This window comes from Tamandua tetradactyla, chromosome 14 (assembly GCF_023851605.1).
Source record: "Tamandua tetradactyla isolate mTamTet1 chromosome 14, mTamTet1.pri, whole genome shotgun sequence".
In the NCBI taxonomy this organism is placed as follows: domain Eukaryota; kingdom Metazoa; phylum Chordata; class Mammalia; order Pilosa; family Myrmecophagidae; genus Tamandua; species Tamandua tetradactyla.
This window is the reverse complement of record NC_135340.1, coordinates 13,910,021-13,935,856: the sequence shown is the minus strand read 5'-3', so window position 1 is coordinate 13,935,856 and position 25,836 is coordinate 13,910,021. Positions and strand designations below refer to the sequence as shown.

General features: G+C 37.8%; 1 protein-coding gene across 1 annotated transcript; it reads left to right on the top strand.

Annotated features, from left to right (window-relative positions):
* The first annotated feature begins 246 nt into the window (after positions 1-246).
* LOC143654809 (lipid droplet assembly factor 1-like) lies at positions 247-1,661 on the top strand. The gene is made up of 2 exons (XM_077126495.1): positions 247-761; positions 851-1,661. The coding sequence occupies exons 1-2, from the start codon at positions 370-372 to the stop codon at positions 930-932; spliced, it is 474 nt and encodes a 157-aa protein (XP_076982610.1). The 5' UTR covers positions 247-369; the 3' UTR covers positions 933-1,661.
* The last annotated feature ends 24,175 nt before the right edge of the window (positions 1,662-25,836 follow it).

The window sequence follows — 25,836 nt, the reverse complement described above, 5'->3', positions numbered from 1 at the left end:
AAATGGACAAATTCTCAGAAACAAACAAGCGAAAAACCAACACTGACTTGAGAAGAAATGAAAGATTTTTTCTTTGTTTTTTTTGCATGGGCAAAAAAAACGAGGAATCGAACCTGGGTTTCTGGCATAGCAGGTGAGAACTCTGCCTGGTGAGCCACCGTGGCCTACCCCAAATGAAAGATTTTAATAGACCAATTACAGGTAAAGAAGTTGAATCTGTCATCAAAAACCTCCCATCAGGAGATTGTGGGGCTCCCAGGACTAGCAACAGCAAGAGACAGAGTGACATGAGAGATTTGGCTGTACCCTACCCTGGTGAGCTCCTTGGTAGAAGAATCATTACGCAAGGAAACTGAATTGGGTTTCAGGATGGCGAAAGAGGAGCCCCCAAGTACCTCAAAGGACCTGCAGGAGCTGCAGAGGAAGCTGTCTTTGCTGATAGAGTCGGTCCAGAACCACTCGAAGGTGGTTGCCTTTCTGAAGTCTCCGGTGGGTCAGTACCTGGACAGGCATCCTTTTCTGGCCCTCACCTCCCTGGTTTTTGTTGCCATGTCTGTTGTTCCCGTTGGGTCCTTTGTGCTCCTCGTCTTGCTTACAACCCTGGGAGTCATATTATTGGAAGGACTGGTCATTTCAGTGGGTGACCTCTCACTGCTTTGTGTCCTCTGTGGCCTGGGCTTCGTATTGCTCGCCGTGTTGGGGGCAATCATTGTGTCCTATGTGGTGGTCTCCAGCCTCATCAACTACTGGTATTCTCCCAGATGAAGTCATCTCTGAAGATCGAAAGCCATGCTGTTTTTTCATGGAGACAGACATCCCAGGGCCTCTAGTCTGTGCTGAAGGTGTTGGTACCATTGACACAACAAAATACTGGTGGTGACTGTCAGCTGGCTATGAAGTCTGCAGACTTTGAGGGACTCTACCAGGAATGACCAGCTGAATGGAACCAGAGTTGTGTTTTTTTTACAAGCATCTCTAGAAAGCTGTTGTATTATGACACTGAAGAGCGGCTGGGTAGTTAAGCCCTCCTTAGATGTGAACTGTGGCTTTTTTGCTTGTAGACTCCTTCGGTGGCCAGTTTGGCGATCTTGTTGTTCTTGTGTGGATTGTGTGGGTTGACCCACCCTCACCTGGAGAACCAACTGAGAACTGCTGTGATGCTCAGGAGCTGCCCCGCCTCTCAGCCCGCACCCCACATGTGCAGACTTGACCTTGGCAGGGGCCGGGTCGTCTAGAGCCCTGTGACTTGGCCCCCAAAGCATTATACCTTGTGTCCAAGGGCCCAATTTGGGCATCGGTACAGTATACTTTCTTTTTTAGAAATGAGGTAAGCCATTTATTTCTCCACCTATTTGTTGGAACAAGAGGTGGAAAAAATATCCAAAACAGAACAAGCTCTTCTGCATTATTAGCTTTTTCTCAGAAAGAACAGCAACGTTTGGGAACAAGAGCCTCTCAAAGTTGGAAAATAGGGTCAAAACTTAATTTTACAGCCAAGAGCACTTTTTAAAAAAGCCTAAAGGTATGGTTTCTACTGTTACTGTTGAGTACTGTTACTCTTTTAAATATTTGCTAATGATGCACTTTTCTATTGTTTTAAAGAACTTGTCCTGTTAAGCCTTTTTTTTTTTCAAAAGCCCTGTAAGAATGCTAAAGGGCAAAAGAAAATTAAAAAAAAAAATTCTGCTAAAAAAAAACAAAAAAAGAACAAAAAACCTCCCATCAAAGAAAAGCCCAGGACCATATGGCTGCTCAGGTGAATTCTACCAAACATTCAAAAATAATTAAACACCAATCCCATTCAAAATATTCAAAAAAATTGAAGAGGAGGATACATACCCCAACTTGTTCTATCAGGCCAACATCATCTAATACCAAAGCCTGAAAAACTTACCACAAGAAAAGCAAATGACAGACCAATATCCCTTATGAATATAGATGCAAAAATTCTCAATGAAATACTAGTAAACCAAATTCAACAGCACTTTTAAGGAATTACACACCATGATCAAGTGGAATTTATACTATTTATTCAAGGGTGATTCAACATAAGAAAATCAATGTAATAAACCACATTAACAGAACAAAATAAAAGATCACATGATCATTTCACTCAATACAGAAAAGGCATTTGATGAAATGCAGCATGGCTTTTTTTTTTTAAACTTTTTTTTTATTGTATAATATAACATATATACAAAGAAAAGAAAGAAAAAAGCAATAATTTTCAAAGCACTCTTCAATAGATAGTTATAGGACAGATCCCAGAGTTTGTTATGGGCTAACATACCATCATCTCAGATTTTTCCCTTAGCTGCTCCAGAATATAGAAGGCTAGAAGGAATACATATTTTTTTTATCATCACAATTAACTTTTTTTCTTTTTTTTTGTGAAAAATAACATATATACAAAAAAGCAATACATTTCAAAGAACAACACAACAATTAATTGTGGGACAGATTTCAGAGTTTGGTATGGGTTACAATTCCACAACTTTAGGTTTTTACTTCTAGCTGCTCTAAGATACTGGAGACTAAAAGAAACATTAATTTAATGATTCAACAATCACATTAGTTTGTTAAACCCTACCTTCTCTGTATAACTCCACAATCACCTTCGATCTTTCTATCCCACTCTTTAAGGATATTAGGGCTGTGGCCATTCTAACTTTTGCATATTGGAAGGACTGTCAATAATACAAGATAGGGAAATAAACTATCTGATGTTCTGGCAATGCTGGGCCCTTTAGGTTTCAGGACTTATCTGGTCCAGGGACCCATCTGGAGGTTGTATGTTTCTGGAATGTTACCCTAGTGCATGAAACCTTTGTAGAATCTTATATATTTCCCTACATGTTCTTTAGGATTGGCTGGAATAGTTTTAGTTGGGGTTTGGCAAGTTATGATAGGTAGCAATGTCTAACTGAAGCTTGCATAAGAGTGACCTCCAGAGTAGCCTCTCGACTCTCTTTGAACTCTCTCAGCCACTGATACTGTGCTGGTTTGAAATGATGTATGTACCCTAGAAAAGCCATGTTTTAATCCTAATCCCATTTTGTGAAGGCAGCCATTTCTTCTAATCCCTATTCAGTATTGTATGTTTGAAACTATAATTAGATCAACTCCCTGGAGATGTGATTTAATCAAGAATGGTTGTTAAACTAGATTTGGTGGAGCCGTGTCTCCACCCATTTGGGTGGGTCTTCATTAGTTTACTGGAATCCTATAAGAGAGGAAACATTTTGGAGAGAGATTCAGAGAGAGCAGAGCAGAATGACATAGCCATGAGAAGCAAAATCCACCAGCCAGCAACCTTTGGAGATTGTGGTGGTTAGATTCAGTTGTCAACTTGGCCAGGTGAGCATACCTAGTTTTGTTGCTGCGGACATGAGCCAGTGGTATGTGAACCTCATCTGTTGCTAATTTACATCTGCAGTCAGCTAGGAGGCGTGCCTGCTGCAATGAAGGATGTTTGACTTAATTGGCTGGTGCTTAAATGAGAGACCTCAACATAGCACAGCCTAAGCAGCTTGGTATTCCTCATCTTAGCACTCGCAGCTCAGCCCAGGCCTTTGGAAATGCAGAAAGAAGTCACCCCAGGGAAAGTTGTTGGGACCCAGGGTCCTGGAGAGAAGGCCAGCAGAGACCATCCTGTGCCTTCCCATGTAAGAAAGAACCTCAGTGGAAAGTTAGCTGCCTTTCCTCTGAAGAACTAACAAAATAAATCCCCTTTTATTAAAAGCCAATCTGTTTCTGGTGTGTTGCATTCTGGCAGCTAGCAAACTAGAACAGAGATGAAGGAAAATGCCTCCTGTAGAAGTTCATGAAACAGGAAGCCAGGAGAAGAAGCTAGCAGATGACACCATGTTCACCATGTGCCCTTCCAGATGAGAGAGAAACTCTGTGTTCGCCATGTGCCTTTCCACTTGATAGAGAAACCCTGAACTTCATTTGCCTTCTGAACAAAGGTATCTTTCCCTGGATGCCTTTAATTGGACATTTCTATAGACTCGTTTTAATTGGGACATTTTCTTGGCCTTAGAACTGTAGACTAGGAACTTATGAAATTCCCATTTTAAAACGTTTCTGGTATATTGCATTCAGGCAGCTAGCAAACTAGAACAACATATGATCGAATATTGTGCTGCTACAAAAAGGAATGAAGTTGTGAGGCATGCGACATTGTGAATGAGCCTGTGGGACATTTAGTGAGGCAAAATAAGATTTTAGTGTTAAGGGCTGAATACAACAATATTATGCCTACAACAGGAATATTTTTTCAGTTCCATTTTCTCTCTTTCTGGCACTCCCATTTTGTGTATTTTGATGTGCTTAGTGATATTCTCTGAGGCTCTGTTCATTTTTCTTCAAAATGACACTCTGCTGGATTCTTTGCATATCTTATTTCTAATATGCACAACTTCTAAAGAAAGGTAACATTCTTGCATTTAACAAGTGAGGAGATTTAGTTTAAATTGTGAGTAACTTCTCTAAAATTATATTGCTATTTTGTAGCAGAACTAAAATATATATGTTCAATCCATCTGATTCCAAAATACATGTTTTCTCTACATCATAGTTCCTTTTATCCCTTAGTGTTGATTAAATAGCAATGGAAGTCGGTCTGAGTCATTACATCTTGGGTATAGCAACATACCTTGTAAATGTACACTAGCGAGTGTAGTGCACAAAATGTATGTTGTCTTTTGCTGTGTAACATATTATCTCCACATTTAGCAGCTCAAAACAACAAACATTTATTTATATATTTTTGTAATTCAGAATGTCAGAAATCTGTAAATAGCATAACTGGATGCACATTGTCTCCCATGAGATTTCAGTTAAGCTGTCAGCTGGCTGCAGTTTCTCTCAATTGAAGGTGCAGTTTAAAAAAAATTAAACTTAAAAAAATATATATATATTTTATTAGAGAAGTTGTATGTTTACAGAAAAATCTGGCAGAAAATACAGAGATCCTGTATTAATGGGGAGTGCTTACTCCCCATTATTAACATTTTATATATATGTGGAACGTTTGTTACAAGTGATAAAGTAATATTATTATAATTGTACCATTAACCATAGTCCATAGTTTACATAAGGTTCACTGCCTGTGTTATACAGCCTGTGGTTCTTTTCTTAATTTTTTTCTATTAACATGTATACAATCTAAAATTTCTGCCTTTAACCACATTCAAATATGTTAAGCAGTCTTAATTATGTTGACAATATGGCGTTACGATTACCACTGTCCATTACTAAAAGTTTTCCATTACAACAAACAATTTCTCTACAATTAAGCATTGACTCCCCATTCTCTATCCCTACCCTGGCCCCTGGTAATCTGACTCTGTGAAATTTCCTATTCTAGTTATTTTTAATCAGTGAGATCATACAATAGTTTCCCTATGAGAAATGGCTTGGCTTTTATAAAGGGAACTTATTAAGTTGCAAGTTTATAGTTTTAAGGCCCTAAAAATGTCCATTTAAGGCATCCAGAAGAAAATACCTTGACTCAAGAAAGGCCAATAAGTCCAGAATAGCTCTGTCAGCTGGGAGGGCATGTGGCTGGTATATACTGGGTTTCGGCTTGTGGTTTCAAACAGCTTCCCCAGGGACATTTACTTTCTGGATCTCCAAACGTTTGGTTCTCATATTGGCTCTGTTGGCTCTGTTTCTTCTGAGGTTTCTCCAAAATGGTCCCTTTTTGAAAGGACTCCAGTAAATTAATCAAGACCCACGTTGAATGAGTGAAGTCATATCTCCACTAATCAAGAGGCTATGGATGTGTCACATCTATGGTTATTGCACTTTTTAACTCCAAAATTTCTGATGTCCTTGCCTGTAAAGTCTAATATCTGGTACCACTCAAAGGCAGTGTCTATTGCCTGTTGATTTTCTTCCTGTATGGGCCCATTTTTCTCTGTTTCTCATATAATTTGGCTGAAAACTGGATGTTATAGATAATATATTGTACAACTCTGGGTACTGATACTCTGCTACCCCTTTCTGGGCATTGTTGTTTTTGTTGTTTGATCATTTGTTTGTTTGGTGACTTGGCTGGGCTAATTCTATGAAATCTATTTTGCCTGCAATGACAGCTTCTAATATTCCTGTTCAGATTTTTTCCCTCTTTTTTATTGTTCAGGGTTTAGTTCCTGGGTCCCCAGAAACCACTTCCTGGGCAAATGCTGTGCTAAAACTCCCTCAGCTGGTTTGATTTTCATCCTTTACCATTGGATGCATGGGTGCTATCACAGTACAGGTAGTTTGCAGATTTTTCCTGCATTCAACCATGGACGAGTAGTTCAGAGTTCCTCTCTGCTTGCTTCTGAGAGGCTGCAGCCTTGGACATGCACACAGTCTTCCAGATCACCAAGGATAAGTGCAAGTCTTTTTTTTCAAAGTTTCATTTTCTATGAGTCATCCTTGGGTCAGTGTAACTTATTATTCAGTCAGTATTTGGTTGGAGTTATATTTAAACTCCGTGAGCCAGTGTATTAGCTAGGGCTCTCTAGAGAACTAGAATCAGCAGGAGATATCCACTTTTATAAAAGTGTCTCACGTAACCATGAGAATGTAGAGTCCAAGGTCTGTAGGGAAGGCTGCAAGTTGGTAACTCCAGTGAAGTCCCCAGTGAACTCTCAGAAGAGGCTGGCTGGACAACTGTGGGAATGGAAGTGTCCAAAATCTGTAGGGCAGGCTGTGAAGTTGGCAACTCTGATGATGGGTCTGGATGAACTCCACACGAGAGGCTCGCCGCTGAAGCAGAAAGAGTGACTGTCTCTTCTGAATCCTCCTTAAAAGCCTTCTGGTGATTAGATAAACATCACTCATTGCAGAAGACACTTGTGTTAACTGATTACAAATGCAATCAGCTGGGGATGCAGCCAACATAATCATGATTTAAGTCTGTGAAATGTCCTCATAGCAACAGACAGGCCAGCACTTGCCTGACAAGACAACCGGGCACCACCACCTGGCCAAGTTGACACATGAACCTGACCATGACAGCCAGTAAGCGTTGTGTATTTTGCCAATGAATGTGTGTTGTTAGGACAATGCTTTCAAGCCTGCTGACATTCTGCTCTGATTGTTCCTGTGTGGGTGCAGCCTACTGCATGTGCACAGGCATCTAGAATTCCAGGGATGAGTGTAAGCCTACCAAGGCTCTTCCTGGCTGTTTCTTTTCCTGGTGTTCTCTAATGAAATTTGTGGCTGGTCTGCCATTTCATTTGTTACTACTAGTATCCTGGAGCTCCCAACCCCTTATAAAGGCTCACCACTAAAATCTCCATTGTTTTTGACAATGTCTTTAGGCATGCACTTCTCCAGGCTCTGTTCTGTTTGCCTCTATTCCCTCAGGCCAGAATTTCAGAGCTCTTCGTTCTTACAGTCTGCCTTTGTGCTTGGGTAGGATATCTGTGCCACTTCATTGGAGCTGAGGTAGGGGTATTACTGGCTTCTCCAAAGTGATATCCCTGCTCTATGAGTAGGCTCTGGTGGTAGCCCCTGATCTTCGTGGTTTGTCCCTCCCAGTGTGGGATCACTGTGTGAGCTGTTGGTGGTGGGGGCAATAGAGGCTCCAGCATTCTCAACTTGTCATGCTAGGGGCAGAGCCCTTGCCCTCTGTAGGGATGCTGAATGGAGGGAAGGCAGTCTGTCCTCTTAGCTATGCTTTCACAATATGTTTTCGTGCAAGAGATAGAGATGTTGGTAGATGAAACTGTAGTCCTAAACTGGGAGCTTGGAGGAGCTAGGGGGAGAGTAGCAACTGGAGGGAGAGGGAGTGCCTTTCTTTATGGTCACACCTCACTGGAGTAGAGGGTCCATCAAATCCAGCTGGGGTGGGGATAGTTGGGAGCAGGTTGTAGCTTAAATATCACAGAATCTCAGTGTTCTTATAGAAATTTAGTGGATTTTTCTTGACTAAAAATGCCTTCATTTGCTTAAGAAAAATTTCTATAGACTTTAAATGTATGTATGTATTTTTTTCTTTTTTAAATTAATTTTTGCCAGTTACATGGCTATTTGCTAGGTAGAGGAACCACACAGTATCTCATACCACCATTCTGGAAGTCTTGCCAGAGATTTTGGTTTGGTTATTTCAATTACATTCTATACTATTAATTTACAATATCCTGAAGGGAAGATTTCTTTTTGGAAGAAAAATGATTATGCTCCAATTAATGACTATATTTGAAACAGATGAATGACATTTTAAAGTAAATATTTTTAGAAGGCACAAATCTTTTCTTTTGGATGTACAGTTAGAAGAAAACAAGACTTGTATCATTTAGAAATAAATTCATACTGTTTTAGCCTCTTTATCTATAGGATAGCTATGTTTTCAGTTAAAATAATTCTTAATGGTATAATATTTACTGTAAATAATGTCTTATTCTATTGCACTGTGAGATAATGTATTTTGAAATTCTTTTATTTGTTTCTATATTTTAGTTGATCCTGATCTGCTCTGTTACTGTGTCAATTTATTCTAGGGTAAAATAGGCTCATTTCTGCACTTTTAAAATTCAAATTAGCTATTTGTCTGCATGGATCCAACTCAATATATATATATACATGTTTTTTTTTCACATGGGCAGGCACCGGGAAGTGAACCCGGGTCTCCAGCATGGTAGGTGAGAATTCTGCCACTGAGCCACTGTTGCACTGCCCATAAAGTCAGCTCCTTTTATTATTTGTTTATTTATTTTTTTGCATAGGCAGGCTCCAGGAATCAAACCTGAGTATTCTAGTTTGCTAGCTGCTGGAATGCAACATGCTAGAGATGGATTGTCTTTCAATAAAAGGGGATTTATTTGGTTGACATATTCTTCAGAGGAAAGGCAGCTAACTTTCAACTGAGGTTTTTCCTTACGTGGGAAGGCACGGGGTGATCTCTGCTGGCCTTCTCTCCAGGCCTCTGGGTTCCAACATCTTTCCCTGAGGTGATTCCTTTCTGCATCTCCAAAGGCCTGGGCTGAGCTGCAAGTGCTGAGATGAGGTATGCTGAGCTGCTTGGGCTGTGCTACATTGAGTCTCTCATGTAAGCACCAGCCAGTTAAATGTAACATCATTCATTGCAGCAGGCATGCCTCCTAGCTGACTACAGATGTAATCAACAACAGATGAGATTCACATGCTATTGGGTTATGTCCACAGCAATAGCACTAGGCACCTTCACCTAGCTAAGTTGACACCTGAATCTAACTACCACACTGAGTCTCTGGCATGGCAGGCGAGAACTCTGCCACTGAGTCACCATTGCCCACCCATATTATTGCATATATATTTTTTGATACTTTAAAGGCACCCTTTATTTTTGACTGGACTACAGGTTACCAACTAGGCTTGCTTGTGAGTGTGTGTGTGTGTGTATTTGAGATGTGGAGACCATGGGAAGTACGGGGATCTCTCCTCCATGCTTGTCAGAAATAGAACACCTGCTTTTGAGACTAGTGGGAAAAAATGTCATTATTAGTTGGAACTCAATTATAGATGCATTGAAAGTCAGAAAGAGGTCAAATAATATGGGATGGTCTCCTGGAATTAGTAAACTCCCATAGTTATTGATTGTTACTGTTTTCCACTGTCAAAGGTCATTGTATAAAGTTCTATTTATGATATACCTTAAGATAACCTCTTATATTGTATTGCATAATTTCCACCTGTATCTTCCTAATGCCATCAATTATGTAATGTATCCATTACTGTAAATACATCTGGGTTATAGGTTTATGTTATCACTGTCAAAGTTTTAGTCTTCCTTTAAATCTAAAATTTCTCTGCTCATACTTCACTGAAATTTTTTAATCATCATAGTGTCGGCATGCAGATATGCAAGATTCTTTTGTGATCTTGGGGAAAATATTTTGGTGAATGACTTGTGTGAAATTTTTTAGAGTCACCATAATCACTGCTTTTCCCTTAAGAGAGATTTGGATAGGACTCAAATACCCTTATAATTGGGTAAAGGCAATTTTGGAATGTAAATTATTGTGGGCAAATGAGAAAGACTAGCAATTTCAACATGTGTACTTCCATTTTTAATTTTTTTCCTGTCTTAACAGGAATTTACTGGGCAAGTCAGACTTTTTTCTTTAGAAATTATTTTGCAACATGGATCCCTATCACTTTAACTCATTCAGCTTTGGACTAAATCTAATTTGCTGAACAAGATAATACGGTTATTTGTGTGTGCAGTAGTAAGGGAAGGAAAAATGGCTTGTAACAGATGCTATGCTTACAAATGTCAAAGATTCCAATGAGCCACAACTTTAAAAGGTCAGACCATTTTATATTTATACCTTTTAAACTCAGTAATAAAAAACAGGACATGAGCTATACTTCCTACTCTAAATGCATTGGGTTCCCAATTTTCCATGTGAAAAAATGGCTTTGCCATCTGCCAGTGTTTTATAGTGTTCTTTCAAATATGTTAACATTCAAGAGACACTCTGAGACCTCAAACTGTGGAGTTATTTTTGTAATTTTTAGCTAATAATGATATGGATGATTGATTTGGAACAGTCTGTCAATGTCAGAACTAAACTTGAATAAAAATTATGTGAATTTTAAGGTCATTGTTAAAATTCTGGTCAGCATAACTTGTCAATTAGGTCAGGCATTATTAGTTATTTTATTCAAAATCTCTATATCCCTTCTTATATAGATTTATTTGATTTGTCTAAACTGAGAGAAGAATGTTATTGTTTCTTACTGTGATTATGGATTTCTTTTTGTATTTCTATCAGATTTTATTTTGTATATTTTAAGAGTATTCCTAGATATCCATGACATATCTTGAGTATATGCTTTATCATATGGAACATCCTAATTATGTATACATATACACATTTTAAAAGTATGTTTTTTGACCTTTAATTCTATTTTCTGATTTTTAATACTTGCTTTATTTATTTAGTTTTTACTTTCTAAAAAGCATTCAATATGTATACATTTCACTTTTATATATTTTATTTTATATATGTCCTCAATAGGTAGTTTATAGCTGGGTTTTTTAATAGAGGAATTTAACTTATTTGCATTTGTTGTCATTGTTGATACACCTGGAATTATTCTTAACCATGTTAATTTATAATGTCTGTTTCACACACTTTCAAATTATTTCTTCCCCTTGTGTTTTACTTTGCAAAAGCTGCCAGAATGCAACACATCAGAGATGGATTGGCTTTTGATAAGAGGATTTATTTAGGTACAAATTTATAGTTCTTTGGAGGAAAAGCAGCTAGCTTTCATCTGAGTTTCTCTGTCACATGGGAAGGCATATGGTGATGACTGCTGGCCTTCCCTCTTGGCTTCTGGGTTCCAACAGCTTTCCCCAGTTTGATTCCTTTCTGTGTCTCCAAATGTCTGCATCTGAGTTCCAAGTGCTGAGATGAGGTATGCTGAGCTGCTTGGGCTGAGCTGCTGAGCTCCCTTCTGACCTCTCTCTTTTAAGCCTCTAGCTAATTAAATTAAATGTCACTTATTCTGGAAGGCACTCCCCTTAGCCAATTGCAGATGTGATCAGCCATAGATGAATTTCACATATTGTGATTTAAGTCCACATCAGCAGATAAATGGGGCATCATTACCTGGTCAAGTTGACACCTGAACCTATCACACCTTGTAGTGAGAAATTATGATTTAACAAATAACTGTGATGACTGAATCATTACATAGATCCTTTTTTTTTTTTTTTAACTTTCTAGCATATTATAGAATAGCAAAAAGGAAATACCTGAAATTACTGAAACCCACCGAATTGCAAATTGTAAAAACATCCTTACTAGTAGGTCCTGCTTGTACCTCCTTATACTGTTTTACAACTTTAGCCTTATAATCAAAAAGGCAACCCTTTAATGTTAATGAAGGAATCTGAGTCAGACCAGAACTATTCCCAGACAACCGTGACATCGCCATGATGATTATTTTAGTTTAGCTCTGCTCCTTTACATTTGTAAGTTGCAGTTGTTTATATTTATTGTTGTAGTGGTAAAAACACCATCACCCCTGTTTGAATCCAGAAAAATCCTAAGTTCCTTAGAGTTTAGGCAGACAGATCCATAGGAAACAGATTTTAAGCAGATAGGCCATATTTGTTCTCCTTGCTTCCTGTGCCAGTTTGACACAATTATGTACCCCAGAAAAGCCATGTTCCACTCCCAATCCAGTCTTGTGGAGCCAGACCTGTTGTTTAGAGTGGGAAACTTTGATTGGATTGTTTCCATGCAGATGTGAACACCCAGTGTGGGTGTGACCTTTTGGTTAGCTTACTTCCATGGAGATGTGACACACTCAATTGTGGGTGTGGCCTTTTGATTAGTTGGAAATGTGACTCCACCCACTTAAGATGTGTCTTGATTAGTTTACTAGAGGTCTTTAAAAGGGGAAACATTTTGGAGAAACCTCAGATGTAGATACTTGGAGAACAGTTGTTTCAGAACTAACAGAGGTGCTTGGAGATGCTTGGAGTGCTGAGAGAGCTGATTCCTACATAGGGATGTCTGGAACCTAGCAGATATCGACACATGCCTTCCTATAAGATGCTAATCAAGCCAGATCCCAGAGTTGTGTCCCAGAAGAGCTACGTGAAGGCCACAGATGTTTAGAGAGGAAACCACTGGCATCAGAAATTGAAAGCAATGGAACTGAGAACAGGACCAGCAGATGTCAGCCACATGCCTTTCCAGGGGACAGGCATTGGCCTTTCTTTGGAGTTAAAGTTATCTTTCTGTGGGTGCCTTAGTTTGGACATTTCTATGGCCTTAGAATTACAAACTTGTGACTTAATAAATTCTCTTTTAAAAAGCTATTCCATTTCTGGTATATTGCATTCTGGTAGCTTTAGTAAACCAATATACTTCCCATTGCAGCAAACTTTCTCCCTTTGAAACCCAGGTGTTCTAGTTTGCTAGCTGCTGGGATGGGGTATACCAAAAATGGAAAGGCTTTTAAAAGGGGAAATTTATTAAGTTGCAAGTTTACAGTTTTAAGGTCATGAAAATGTCCCAATTAAAGCAAATAAACAAAAATGTTCAAATTAAGGCATGAACAAGAGGTTACCTTCACTCAAGAAAGGCCGATGAAGCTCAGGGTTTATATCACAACCCGAAAGGCACATGGTGTACATGGCAGAGTCTACTAGCTTTCTCTCCAACCCTCTTGCTTCATGAAGCTCCCCCAGGGGTGTTCTCCTTCATCTCCAAAGGTTGCTGGCTGGTGGATTCTGCCTCCTGGCTCTCATGTCATCCTAAAAAGGGTCTCACTCCAAAATGTTTCCTCTTTTAAAGGATTCCAGTAAACTAATCAAGACCCACCTGGAGTGGATGGAGTCAAATCTCCCTCTAATCTAAGGTTAATGCCTACAATTGGGTCAGTCACATCTCTATGGGGGTAATCTAATCAAAAGATTCTGACCTACATTATTGAATATGGATTAAAAGAAATGGTTGCTCCTGCAAGATTGGAACAAGAATAAAACATGGATTTTCTAGGTACTAAATCCTTTCAAACCAGCATACCAAGTGTACTAAATTGGCTATTATGCCCATGGTGGAGAGAACCCTGCATTTGATCTATATTGCCCTCACCTCCCAATTTTCTGCTCTTATTTTATTGATTGAATATTTGTGTTCTTTTTCCCGCTCTTATGGTTAGAAAATTATCTATCCTATTTCCTTTCCTCTAAGCTCTAGAATCTATAGGTTTACCTTTTTTTTTTTTTTTTTTTTCAACATGGGTAGGCACCAGAAAGTGAACCTGGGTCTCTGGCATGGCAGGCAAGAATTTTGCCACTGAACCACCATGGCCCACCCTATAGGTTTACCTTTACTTTTTTAAAAATTTATTTTTATTTTTAAGCTTTTTCTATTAAAGCTACACATTTAAGCTATATTTTTCTATCAATATATAAACAAATCAATAAATATATTTCTACTTAAGAGGGTAGGAATCTCAGTACTTTTCATTTCAACTTTTTACCTCCCTTCAGCCTCTCCTGCCCATGTTAAGATTAATCTAGGATTTCAGTTCCAGGTCATTATTGTTTAATATAAAAAATTATTTAGATTTTCAGGTTTTGCTAATGTTTTATTAGTTTATTTGCTAATCATTGTTTCTTTTTGCTCATTTCTTAGATTCTTTTTGCTTGTTTTACTTGTGTTAACATATTGTTTAAACTTGTCAAAATGTGACAAATTGGAGTTGAGTTGCATTTGTTCAGGACATTTTCTTCAGGATATCTAGGAATCTTTAATTCAAGATTGCTGCAGATAAAGGAAGTTGGTGGGTTTTGTTGATTGGAGTGAGGACCTATTAGTCTTGCAGGAGTGGTGTTCAACCCAACACCAGGAGAAGATCTTTCCCAGTGGCAGCCATCTGGAAAATGGAAGTCAGTGCTCCACAAAAGGGTGGGGAGTGCAAAGGACAGCTTATAGGGGTTGAGGACAAAGACATTCCATAGGGTGTGAGAACACAGTTTCAGCAGGGTCTCATGACACAGGAGTCTGGAGGTTTATTATCAACAGGGAAGGAAGATTTAATGCTTTGTTTAAGATACCATCCAATCATTCCCCTCTACCCGATTCCCTCCCCCCCCCCGCCCCAGATAGGTCTGATGACCTATAACTTCTGTCCTGGTCATTGTAGGTGGCCATGTGTTTATTCTCAATATGGAATGGGGGCCTGGGTACTGGGTCTCCACAGGTGGGTTAAAGGTAATCAGGGTTTTAGCTTTAACTGGGCCAGATATGCTTAGCTAGAGGCTTAATTTGCTTTTCAGACTGAGCATCTTGGTAGGGATTTTCTGAAGAGGAGATTTGTCACATAATACTATGTTAGTTTGGGAAATTTAACTTTTGTGTTGGTTCTGAGAAAACCTAGGAGGTAGTTTTGATTATAATTATCAGTTTTAGGGGATAAAACTTTGTTATCCCTGACAATCAGAAAATATATTTACTTTGCATTCATAGTTGAATAATTCAAAAATTATTCAAAATTTTGAAATTCAAAACATTGAAATTTTTCAGGCTCAAAATGATTTTTGTTTTAGGACTTTGATGATGTTTCTCCAATGTCTTCTTGAATTTAGATTTGCTTTTATGACACATGATGTCAGTCTGATTTTTTAGTAAGTGTTTTAGTTTGTTAAAGCTTTCAGACTGCAATATATCAGTCATGGAAAGACTTTTATGAAGGAGAATTTATTAAGTTGCAAGTTTACGGTTCTAAGGACATGAAAATGTCCAAACTAAGGCATCCAGGAAAATATACCTTGATTCAAGAAAGGCTGATGGGGACAGAGCACCTCTGTCAGCTGGGAAGTCACAAGGCAACGTCTGCTAGCTTTCTCTCCTCCTTTCATAAGGCTTTCCCAAGGCATTCTCCATCTGCATCTCCAAAGGCCTCTGGCTGTATGGGCTCTGTTGACTCTTTCCAAGATGATTGATTCCTCTTAAAGTCTCCAGTAGGCAATCCCACCTTGAATGGGGTGGAGACACATCTCCATGAAACCACCTCATCAAAAATTACCACCCACAATTGGGTGGATCAAATCTCCATGGAAACAATAATAAAGATCCCACCCAGCAATACTGAAAGAGAATTAAAGAACTTGGCTTTTCTGGGGTACAAGACAGTTTCAAATTGGAACAGTAGGTAATCTTCCCAAATTTCCTCTCAAAGCTTTTGTTATTTTTCTTTATATTGGTGGTTTGAAATTATATGACAGTGTCCCCAAATGTGGGCCCTTATTCACTCATACTCCACTACCCTTCAATTTTAAGACCAACAACTTTCTTCAGTTACACAAATATTTCTTCTATTATTTTGTTGATTATTTTTCCTCCTCATGTTTTTAAATAATTTTTAATGGAATTTTGAAAGATGAAGCCAGTATCATCCTCCATATAGCTTAAATTTTTAATTTTTATTTGGAAATAATTTTAAACTTACAGAATCATTGCCGCTCTAGTACAAAGAACTTCTGCATATTCTTCAACCAGATTCAGCAACTAACTGTTAATATTTTGTTACATTTGCTTTATCACTTTTTCTCTCTTTAGATATACGATTAAAAAAATCATTTTAGACTAACTTACAGAGTTTATGCCGTATTACATCTAAGCATATCAATGTCTTATTTTCGCCAGATTTGGGCTTCCAAGTTCTTGGCTGCACCATGAGAAAGGATTCAAGGGCACAGCACAGATAGAGTAAATAGGTAGAAAATTTATTAGTACACATATGAGAAGGAACATGTTGGCACACTCCCAAGATAGTAGAGGCAAGAAGCCCTGGCAATGTAGGGTAATTTGCTTTTATAGATGAGTTTTACTTATTTCCCCTCCCCCTTCCTTGTTGGGGCTCTTTCTCCTACCTCCTTTCTCTCTAGGGCAGGGGTGTCTGATGGTAGGTAGTGCATTTGTGTGAGTCAATTGTCTCCACCCTTCTTTGTAGATAATTCACTCAGGTGGGGATTGTTTGGCTTCAGGTGTTACTGCTCTTCTCAGAGATATCTTTCTCCTTAAGACCTGACCACTTCTGGGAATTTTCCCTTTACACACCAAGCCACCACCCTAATTCTAACCCTACCTCAGTACCTCATTATTACAATTAGGAAATTTAATATTATATACTAGTATTATCAATTTTAAATTTAATTTACTAAATTATAGCTCTTTGTTCCTATAAAGTTAGAGTTGCAAATAACTTTACTAATCATCTCAATTTGCTTTAACTTCTATTTTTACTCAAGAAACTACAGAGAAGAAGCTAAAAGCAACTGAGGCAGGCAGGCATACTAATAATACTTTGCGGTGCTAATTAAGGCTGTGTCTTCATGGGAAAGTTTGCTTATCTTCACAAGATAGGCCCATTCCTACACAAAATCTTGTCTGAGCAGCTTTTGCAGGTTTGTGGAACCCGAACATGTCCCAGACAACTCACATAGCTCACATCCTTCTTGCCTCCCCCTCCCCATTCCCCCATACCCTTTCTTTGTTCTGAGCAGGTTTCCCCGCCATTTTGCTTTGAGGAATAACATTCTTTTTTAGTTCTCCTATCACATGTGCCACCTGGCTCAATAAACTTATTCTGTAAGTTTATTTTCAGAATCTGTTTTCAACTTAACGTTCCTTTCATGGTACATTCTGGGAATTTTTAGGTTTTATGTGTGTTCATTTTTGTTTTCAGTCTATCTACTGAGTTTTTATTTTATACAATCATATTTTTAATGTATGAGATCTGTAATTTTTTATAGCATGATTTTGTTTAATGGATATTATGTCCTTTCTTATTTCACTAAGGTTATTAATTAAATTTATTTTAAATTTATCTGTGATCCTTTAATAAATATTCTTTCTTCGTCCATGTGCTGTTATTTGTTATGTTGAGTTTAGTGCTTCTCTTTCATTGTGTTGTTTTCCCTTAAGGATTCTGGTAATTTTAGTTGCGTGTTTACCTTTACATTTGTCTCTGTGGACAGCCAGTAAATATTGTTTTTGCTTATGACAGCTTGCTTAGTTATTTGTGGGGAAGGGTGAGCCCATTGCAGGTGTTCTGGTGATGGTGAATACCTGTTCTTCCCCTTGGCTGACAGCCCCCTGAGACCTTGACTTGCCTCTCCAAGCCGCGAATTTACACCCACAGCTCTTGCCAGAGATGGATGACTGTTGTGCATTGCTTGGCAGTAGAATGGGAAAGTGTACGGGTTATCTATGACTAACAATATCAGGAACTATAAACCTCTCCAAAACTTAGCGGCTTGTAAGAACAGCACATCTATTTAGCTGACATCTCTGTGGGTCTGCTGGGCAGTTCTTTTGGGCTGGGCTGGCTTGGCTGTTCTCTGTAGATCTTGCTCATGTAAGTGAGTCTGTGGTTCTGGGGCCAGGGTTGGTTAGGGAATGGCTGGTCTTAGCGGTCTCACTGAGTACACCTTGGTCCTTTCCTATGAGGCTTTTCATCCCAGGTTAGCTGGCACTTATTTCCATGGTTATCTCAGGGTTCTAAATGCAACTAGAGAACAAGATTTTAAAGTCTTGCTTGTATCACATTTGCTACTGTCTCATGGCCAAAGCAAGTCAAATGGCCAATGGATTCAAAGAGTGGCATAGATTCCACTTCTTTATGGGAGGATCTGCAACATCACATTGCAAAGGCATGAATGTGGGGAAGGGAAACTTTTGTGACTATTTTAACAATCCGTTACAGAGTTGGTGAGTCAGAAGGTTTTGCTAAATGTGTTTCTCCAAACAATGACCTCACTAGTTCCTCAGGTCCTCTCTCTTCACCCACCAGTTTTTGCCACTTCAGAGTTTGGAGCACCCTGGCCTCATTCCCTCTCCTTTTAGCCTCTGCCTTTTCTTTGTTTGGCCACACTTTTTAATATTTTTTAGTCCATCTGCCTTCTGTTTTGTATGGTTTCTTTGCAGTTCCTGATATACTTGAGGGCACTTGTTTCTGTTCTCAAGATCTCCTATATCTTTTTTAAATTTAAATTTCAAAAAAGGAGTTCTAGGTATATTTTAGATGGGAATAGGAAGCAGGAACATATTTCTTCTTATTTACATTACTTTTATGATCATAAAAATAGATTTAAAGCAGAATAATAAAGCAATTTTTTTGTTATTTCATCTATTTCTATTGCTTTCTCTGGGATGGCTGCTTTTAGAGCTCACCTAAGTTGGCTGTGTAGATGTTACAGTATGAAAATGTTCTATTGATGAAAGAGTTTCCTTTGGAAGAATAAAAGGGCAAATATTGATGACTTTAAAAATTACCATATGCTATGGAGTTGATGATAAAAGGTTTGATTATCATCAATATTCAAAGTCTTTCACCTTTAGCTGCTTTTACCCTTGCCACCTAAAATAGGTATTTTGCACATGGAACAAATTATTGTTTCTATTTTTTATTTATCAAAATTAGCTATTGTAGTCTCCCCAGCCCTAAACTTTAATATTAACAGACTTTCCCTCAAACATAGAACCTGTTCAATATAAAATTGTTCTTTGAGAGTCAGAAAAGATTGAATTTGTCTGGAAAACTGCTATCCCTATCGAAGGCTAATGACAAAAAGTTCAGCTTGTTTATTCACTTCACTGCATTCACAAATGGTGCTGTCACACAAATGTGTTCGTTATTGAAACTATTTCCACAGTATGAGCTTTTCTGAAGAGTAGATGCTAGTCATTTTATTACTTCACTTGGTTTTCTAAGCCTAAGAGAGTGAGTAAATGAATGACATAAGGATAACTGTGGAGATGTGTCAGAATCCAGAGTTCTCCTCTCATCAGAATTTAGATGTGTTCATATGCTTAGTTTTAAGGATGGTCCTCTATCCTCCTCATCCTTCCGAGATACCCTACCCACAGATAAACTTTTCTGTAAAGAATTGAATACACTCTCTGTGTCCATTTCCCCATCACCCATCCTCTCCTGTTGGACTTCTATATTTGTACTCTATTGAAATGGCTAAAGTCACCAATTTTTGCCGCTAAACCCAAGGGAAATTTTCTATCTTTATTTAGTCATTGTGTTAATTTGCATACTGTTGGAATGCAATGTACCAGAACTGGAGTGGTTTTTATGAAGGGGGATTTAATAATTTACAAGTTTACTGTTCAGAGTCAGTGAAAGTCTCCAAATTAAGGCACCGACAAGAGGTTACCTTCACTCAAGAAAGGCTGATGGGTCAGGAATACCTCTGTGAGCTGGGTAGTCATGTGGCTGGCATCTGCAGATCCCTCGCTCCTGAGCTCTGTAGTTTTTAGACTCTGTTCCTGTGGGGGTTCCTCATTTTACTTCTCCAGGGCTGGCTTTCATCTCTTGGCTTCCCTTGGCTCTCTCCAGATTCTGGCTTGTTTAACATCTCATGGCAATGTTTTCTGGACTCCAAGCATCTCCAAACATCTGTGTCTCTGTTCTCTGAAGCAACTGTTCTCCAAGCACCTACATCTGCCCTCTGTTGGCTCTGAGACTTCTGTAATTTCTCAGGTTTCTCAAAAATGTTTCCTCTTTTAAAGGATTCCAGTAAGCTAATCAAGACCCACCTGGAATGGGTGGAGTCACATCTCCATCTAATCAAAAGTTAACACCCACAATTGTATGTGTCATATCTCCTATATTATTGAATCAGGAATAAAAGAAATGGAGATTGAATCAAGGTTAAAACTCCGCTTTTCTAGGGTACATAATACTTTCAAACAGGCACATTCATAAACATTAGCAGTGTCCCATCTGTGTTTTGAGCACTGTTCTAGGTACGGGGATACAGTGTTGCACAAGACAGATAAAATTCCTGGTGTCACAGATCTCACCTGAATATGAATAAATATTGTAATAAAATAAAAGAGGAGGGTAGGAGAGAAACTACAAGGGAGCTCCTTTAGGTTGTGTGGTCTGGGAAACCTTTCTGTGGAGGTAAAATTTGAACTGACACTTGAATGGCAAGAAGCAGCCAACCCTGCCAAGTGCCAGCTTACGCATTAGCAGCAGTAGAGCAGCTCGACCACGTCTGCATTCCTGAAAGTCGTTTTCCCTTGATTTTCATGACACCAACTGTTTTAGATTTTCCTACTCCTCTGACTGAGCCAGTTTTGCAACCTCATCCTCTTCCTCATTTGTTTATGTGTTGGAGGTCCTCAAGACTAGGTCTCCCTAACTTCTCACTCTGTGCTCTCCCTGGACATGCTCATTTATGCCATTATCTTTTTGTTTACAGGGTGAGGAATGTTAAATTTACATCTCCGATTTTGACATTGCCTCCAGGCCAAGCAGCTGTCTATGACACTGTCCACTTAGGTGTTGCCAAGGCGTCTAACACTAAATAAGTCTTCTCCAAATCAACCCCATTCATTTGACACAAAACAGAAACTAGGAATCATCCCTCTATTCTTGGGATTATTTAATTAATGTCTATCTTCCAAAACCCTATAAACTCCATCAAGGCAGGGGCTGGGTCTCGTTTGTTTACCATTGTAAGTTCCTTTCTATATATGTTGTTGTTCAATATATGTTGAAAAATAAGTGAATAATAGGAGCTAATTTTTACTTTTTAGATGACTCTGGCATACATATGACTACTTCTGCTTAAACAAAATATCCACATACTCTCTTTTGTGGAAAAATATTATAGTTTGTAGACTAACCCACATGTCCCCTTCAACTACAGACTGCAAAAGGAGCACTGCATTTTAAATTTTATTACTTTTTAAATTGACAGGTGTGGTGATTTTCCTGTTTGCTCTCAGTCTCTTCTGTTGTTGCAGCTCCCAGTATGCAGCTGACATGGCGAATCCACTCCTGTTGGCCTGCTCAGCTCCTAGACTGACATCCCCTTCCTTGATCTTTTCTGCCCTTGCAGTGATGAGGGAGTCCTGCTCTTGCTAATGGCTGGATTTTCAGCCCTTTCCGTTGTTTTGTCATTAATTTCTTGTATTAAATTTACTCTATGGAAATACCTGGTGTGGGCACTGTACTCTTGAATTGATCCTCACTAACATTACAAGCAAAAAGCAGCAGAAAATTTTTCTTTCTTTTTATTTGTGCCTGACTCTATCATCTCTATCTATCTATCTATCTATCTATCTATCTATCTATCTATCTATCTATCTATCTATCATCTACCTACCTACCTATCTATCACCTATATATCTAATAGACTACATCTGCCTGGATTTATCTGAAATGCATCTATGACACATAGAAAGGTCATATGAAATAAAACCTACTGTTAATTTATGATCCTATTGGCAGACTGCAGTTAGGCAAGAGGCCATCGATTCAAATAAATGTATTTTTTAATATTAAAAATTTTAACTGTGAAAAGTTTCAAATACATAAAGATGTTTGTAAAATGAATAGATGGTCATGTATCCATCAACCAGATAAAGAACTGGCTAGTTTCACTTACACCTTTCCTGCCTTCTTCCCTCTTTAGAGGCAAGCCCTATCCTGCAGTTACTGTGTTTCATTCTCATGCATGCTTTGATATGTTTACTATACATATGTATATCCATGGATATTATTCATAGCATTGATTTGTGTTTTTAAGCTTTAAATAAATGGTGTTTTATTGTATATGTCTGTCTTTATTTTACTGTATTCATTCAACACCATATTTTGGAGGTTTATCTATTTTTCTCTCTATTGCTCTAGTCCATTAAATTTTTCTGCTGTATAGAACACTGGATTGGGTTTTATGAATGACTAAAGCATAATTCATTTATCCATACTTCTACCAAATGATAGTTAGATCACTTGGTCATTGTCATCAGCATGATCATAATTATTATTTTGCTATTTCATGTTTCTTTATGCATAAATGACAGGATGGAGACTTACAAGTGGAATTTCTTGGTATAGTGAGCATAATCAACTCTAACATTTGTGGTTCCTTGAGCTCTATTTCACCAGCAATGTCTGATATTTCTGATCTACCACCATTTTTGCCAATACAATGTCATAGTCTTTCAAATATTTGCCAATGTGTTAGATCCCAATGTCACATTGTTGTTTTGATTTCCATTTCTGAAATTACTAGAGAAGTTGAACATTCTTTTTACATTAATTATTCATTTGAATTTGCTCTTCTATGAATTGCCTGTGAATTCCTATGGTCTATTTTCTATGGAACTGTCTTTTTAATTTATTCATGAAAATTATATATCTATGTATTGTATATGTGCAATATGATATATGTGATATTATTCCTTCATGTATTTTATGTATTTTCTTCATGTCTGAGACTTGCCTTTCAACTTTGTTTATGATGTCCTTTATTGTGCACAATTTTTTATTTTAGTGTGTTTAAATTTGTCAATCTTTTATTTATGGCTTGCATTTTTTTGTATTAGTGTTTTATTTTCTCAATAACATGATGATATTTTTCTATATTTTCTGTGTTAAAGACTTGAATTTCATATTTAGGTTTTTATTTTGTAAATGGTGTGAGTTGACAATTCAGTATTATTTTTGCATATCATAGCCAGTTGCCCCAGTGCTATTTATTGAGTAGTCCATTCTTTCCTTGTTGATTTTTAATATTATCTCTAACATATTATCTCTCATGTACATGTCTATAGTTTGTTCATTACCTATTTATTGACTCTGATACTAATGACTCACTTTTATAACACTATAGCTTTACTGCCTTGACAACTGATAAGGTATGTTTCCGTTTCCTTCTCCCTTTTGTTCCTCAGAATTGTCCTGAAAATTCTGTGCTTTACACTCCAAATTCTAATTTCAGTTTGGGATTCTCTGGGGATTTCATTAACATTGCATTGAACTTATAGTTTTAGGAAATTGCACTTTTAAAATCCTGAAAATTCATATATTAAATCTATTAAAGAATATAGTACATCAACTTACACAAGATTCAGTTAGACATTGCTACCTATCATAACCTGCCAACCCCCAACCAGGATCATTCTAGCCAATCCTAAAGAATACCTAGGGCAATATGTGAGATTCCACAAGGGTTCCATGCACTAGAGTAACTTTCTAGAAATCTACAAACTCCAGATGGGTCCCTGGTCCAGATATATCCTGAAACCTAGCCCAGACTCTCCAGAACATCAGATAGTTCCATCTCCCTATCCCATATTAGTGACAGATCCTTCCAATATGAAAAGTTTAGAATTGCCATAGCCCAAACACCCCTAAAGAGAAGGACGGAAAGATCAAAGGTGATGGTGGAGTTATACAGAGAAGATAGGATTTAACAATGACTATAAATGCTGAGTCATTAAATTGATACCTCTTTTAGTCTCCAGTATCTTAGAGCAGCTAGAAGTGAAAACCTAAAATTGTGACGTTGTAACCCATGTCAAACTCGGAAATATGTTCTGCAACTAATTGTGGTGCTGTGCTTTGAAATTTTTAGCTTTGTTGTATATATGCTATTTTTCACAAAAAAAGAAGGAAAAAAAGTTGATTGTGATTGTAACAAAATATTTAAGCCCTCTTAGCCTCCTATATTCTGGATCAGCTAGAAGGAAAAATATGAGAAGTTCATATGGTGGCCCATAAACTCTGGGATCTGTCCTGTTGAAGAGTGTTTTGAAAACTATTGCCTTTTTAATTCTTTGCTTTGTATATATATTATACTATACAATAAAATTAAAAATAAAAAAGAATATAGTGTATCAAAAAGATTATTTTTATAAATTAATGTTTTGAAACTTTATTCATAAATACCTTGCACGTGTCTATTACATTTATCTCTTGATCTGATAGTTTTAATTTCTCTCGTAAATGTTATTTTTGAAGGTATTTCTAAACATCTATTGCGGGCAAACAAGAACACAATTTTTCTTTGTAGATTGATCTTGTCATGGTATTGGTGGGCTGTAATGCGAGTTGCTGTATGGTGTGTTGTGGGAATCCACGCTCAGGCACAATAGACGATTTCAACAAATGACTACTTATAACTCAAACAGCTAAAGGGGTCCAAAAGAGCAGGGGAGGAGATCCCATCATGGTTGATTTGCAGGGGAGCCCAACTGCTCAGGTCAGGTTTAGTGGATGGTAGCTCTGCACATCTTACTTTGCACTGGAGAGGAAGATGCCTAGACTGCCCAAGAGCGGGGGGAGGGTGCCCTGACATTGAGCAAAAGGCTTGTTTCAAGCAACCTTTGGGCAGAGTTCCCACCCGGATAGCCTTGATAAGTGGTTGGCGCTGCCTGTTCCGGGATTTAGGTTTAAGGTCTGGCCAGGGTAGTCCATTAGACTTAATGTCTCTCCTGGGCTGGGAAATGGAAACACATTGAAACATCTGCATACAAAGAAAAGGAGGAGGGTAGAAGAGGACTAGGAAATGGCAGCTGAGCATTCTTTCCTCCTTTCTGACATGGCTTAGAAGGGTGTAATATTGTTCCCTTTAATAAGATATTTTCTCTAAAGAAAATCCACTTGATGCCATAGTTTTCTCTTTTAGTGTGTTTAGCTGTGTATCACAAATTTTTGAGGTATAGTACTCTCATTTACTTTATTTTATTTTTATTTATTCATTTGGATGCATCGTCCAGCAATCGAAACCTGGTCTCCCGCATGGAAGGTGGGTATTCTACTGCTGAACCACCCATGCACCTCTTTCATTTATTTTAAATCTAAATAATTTCTGTTTTGATTTATGATTTCTACTTTGATTTATGAGTTAGTCAAAAGTGTGTTTTCTACTTTACAAATTATAAAGTATCTTTGACTATTTCAAAATTTATTTCTAATTTTATTGCATTGTTATCAGAGAATGTAGCTTTTGGTAGGTAATTACACTATATATAAAAAGCTGCTTTTAGCACTAATTTACCAAGTGTTTTTAAAAAGAGTTACAAAAGCATATTAATTTCATCTAGCAATTTTCTGCATCTAGTAAAATACGATTTTCTTCCTTAATCTGTTAACTTGGTGAATTAAATTGATAGATTTTCTACATTAGACTATCCTTACATTCATGGAATAAATCCCATGGACTATTTTATATTTATTTTTGTACATTATCCAGTGAGCTAGTTTGTACTAACAATGTTTACATATATTATCATAATTAAGAATGCCTAAGCATTTTCTTTCTCCTATTTTCTGATTTTAGTGTAGGTAGTCTGCCTTTCAGAAATGAGTGGGATATTTTTTCCCTCTTTTATGTTTTCTGCAATGATTAGCATAAAATAAGGATGATCTCTTCTTTGTTGGTTTAGTATAATTTATCTATGGAACTGTCTGTATTTGTGGATTTTGTGGTTGTGTATTTTTTTGTGTGTGTTTAGATATTTTTCTCTCAATTTAATTTCATTGTGTCACTGGTGCCTGGCTGGTAATGGTGAC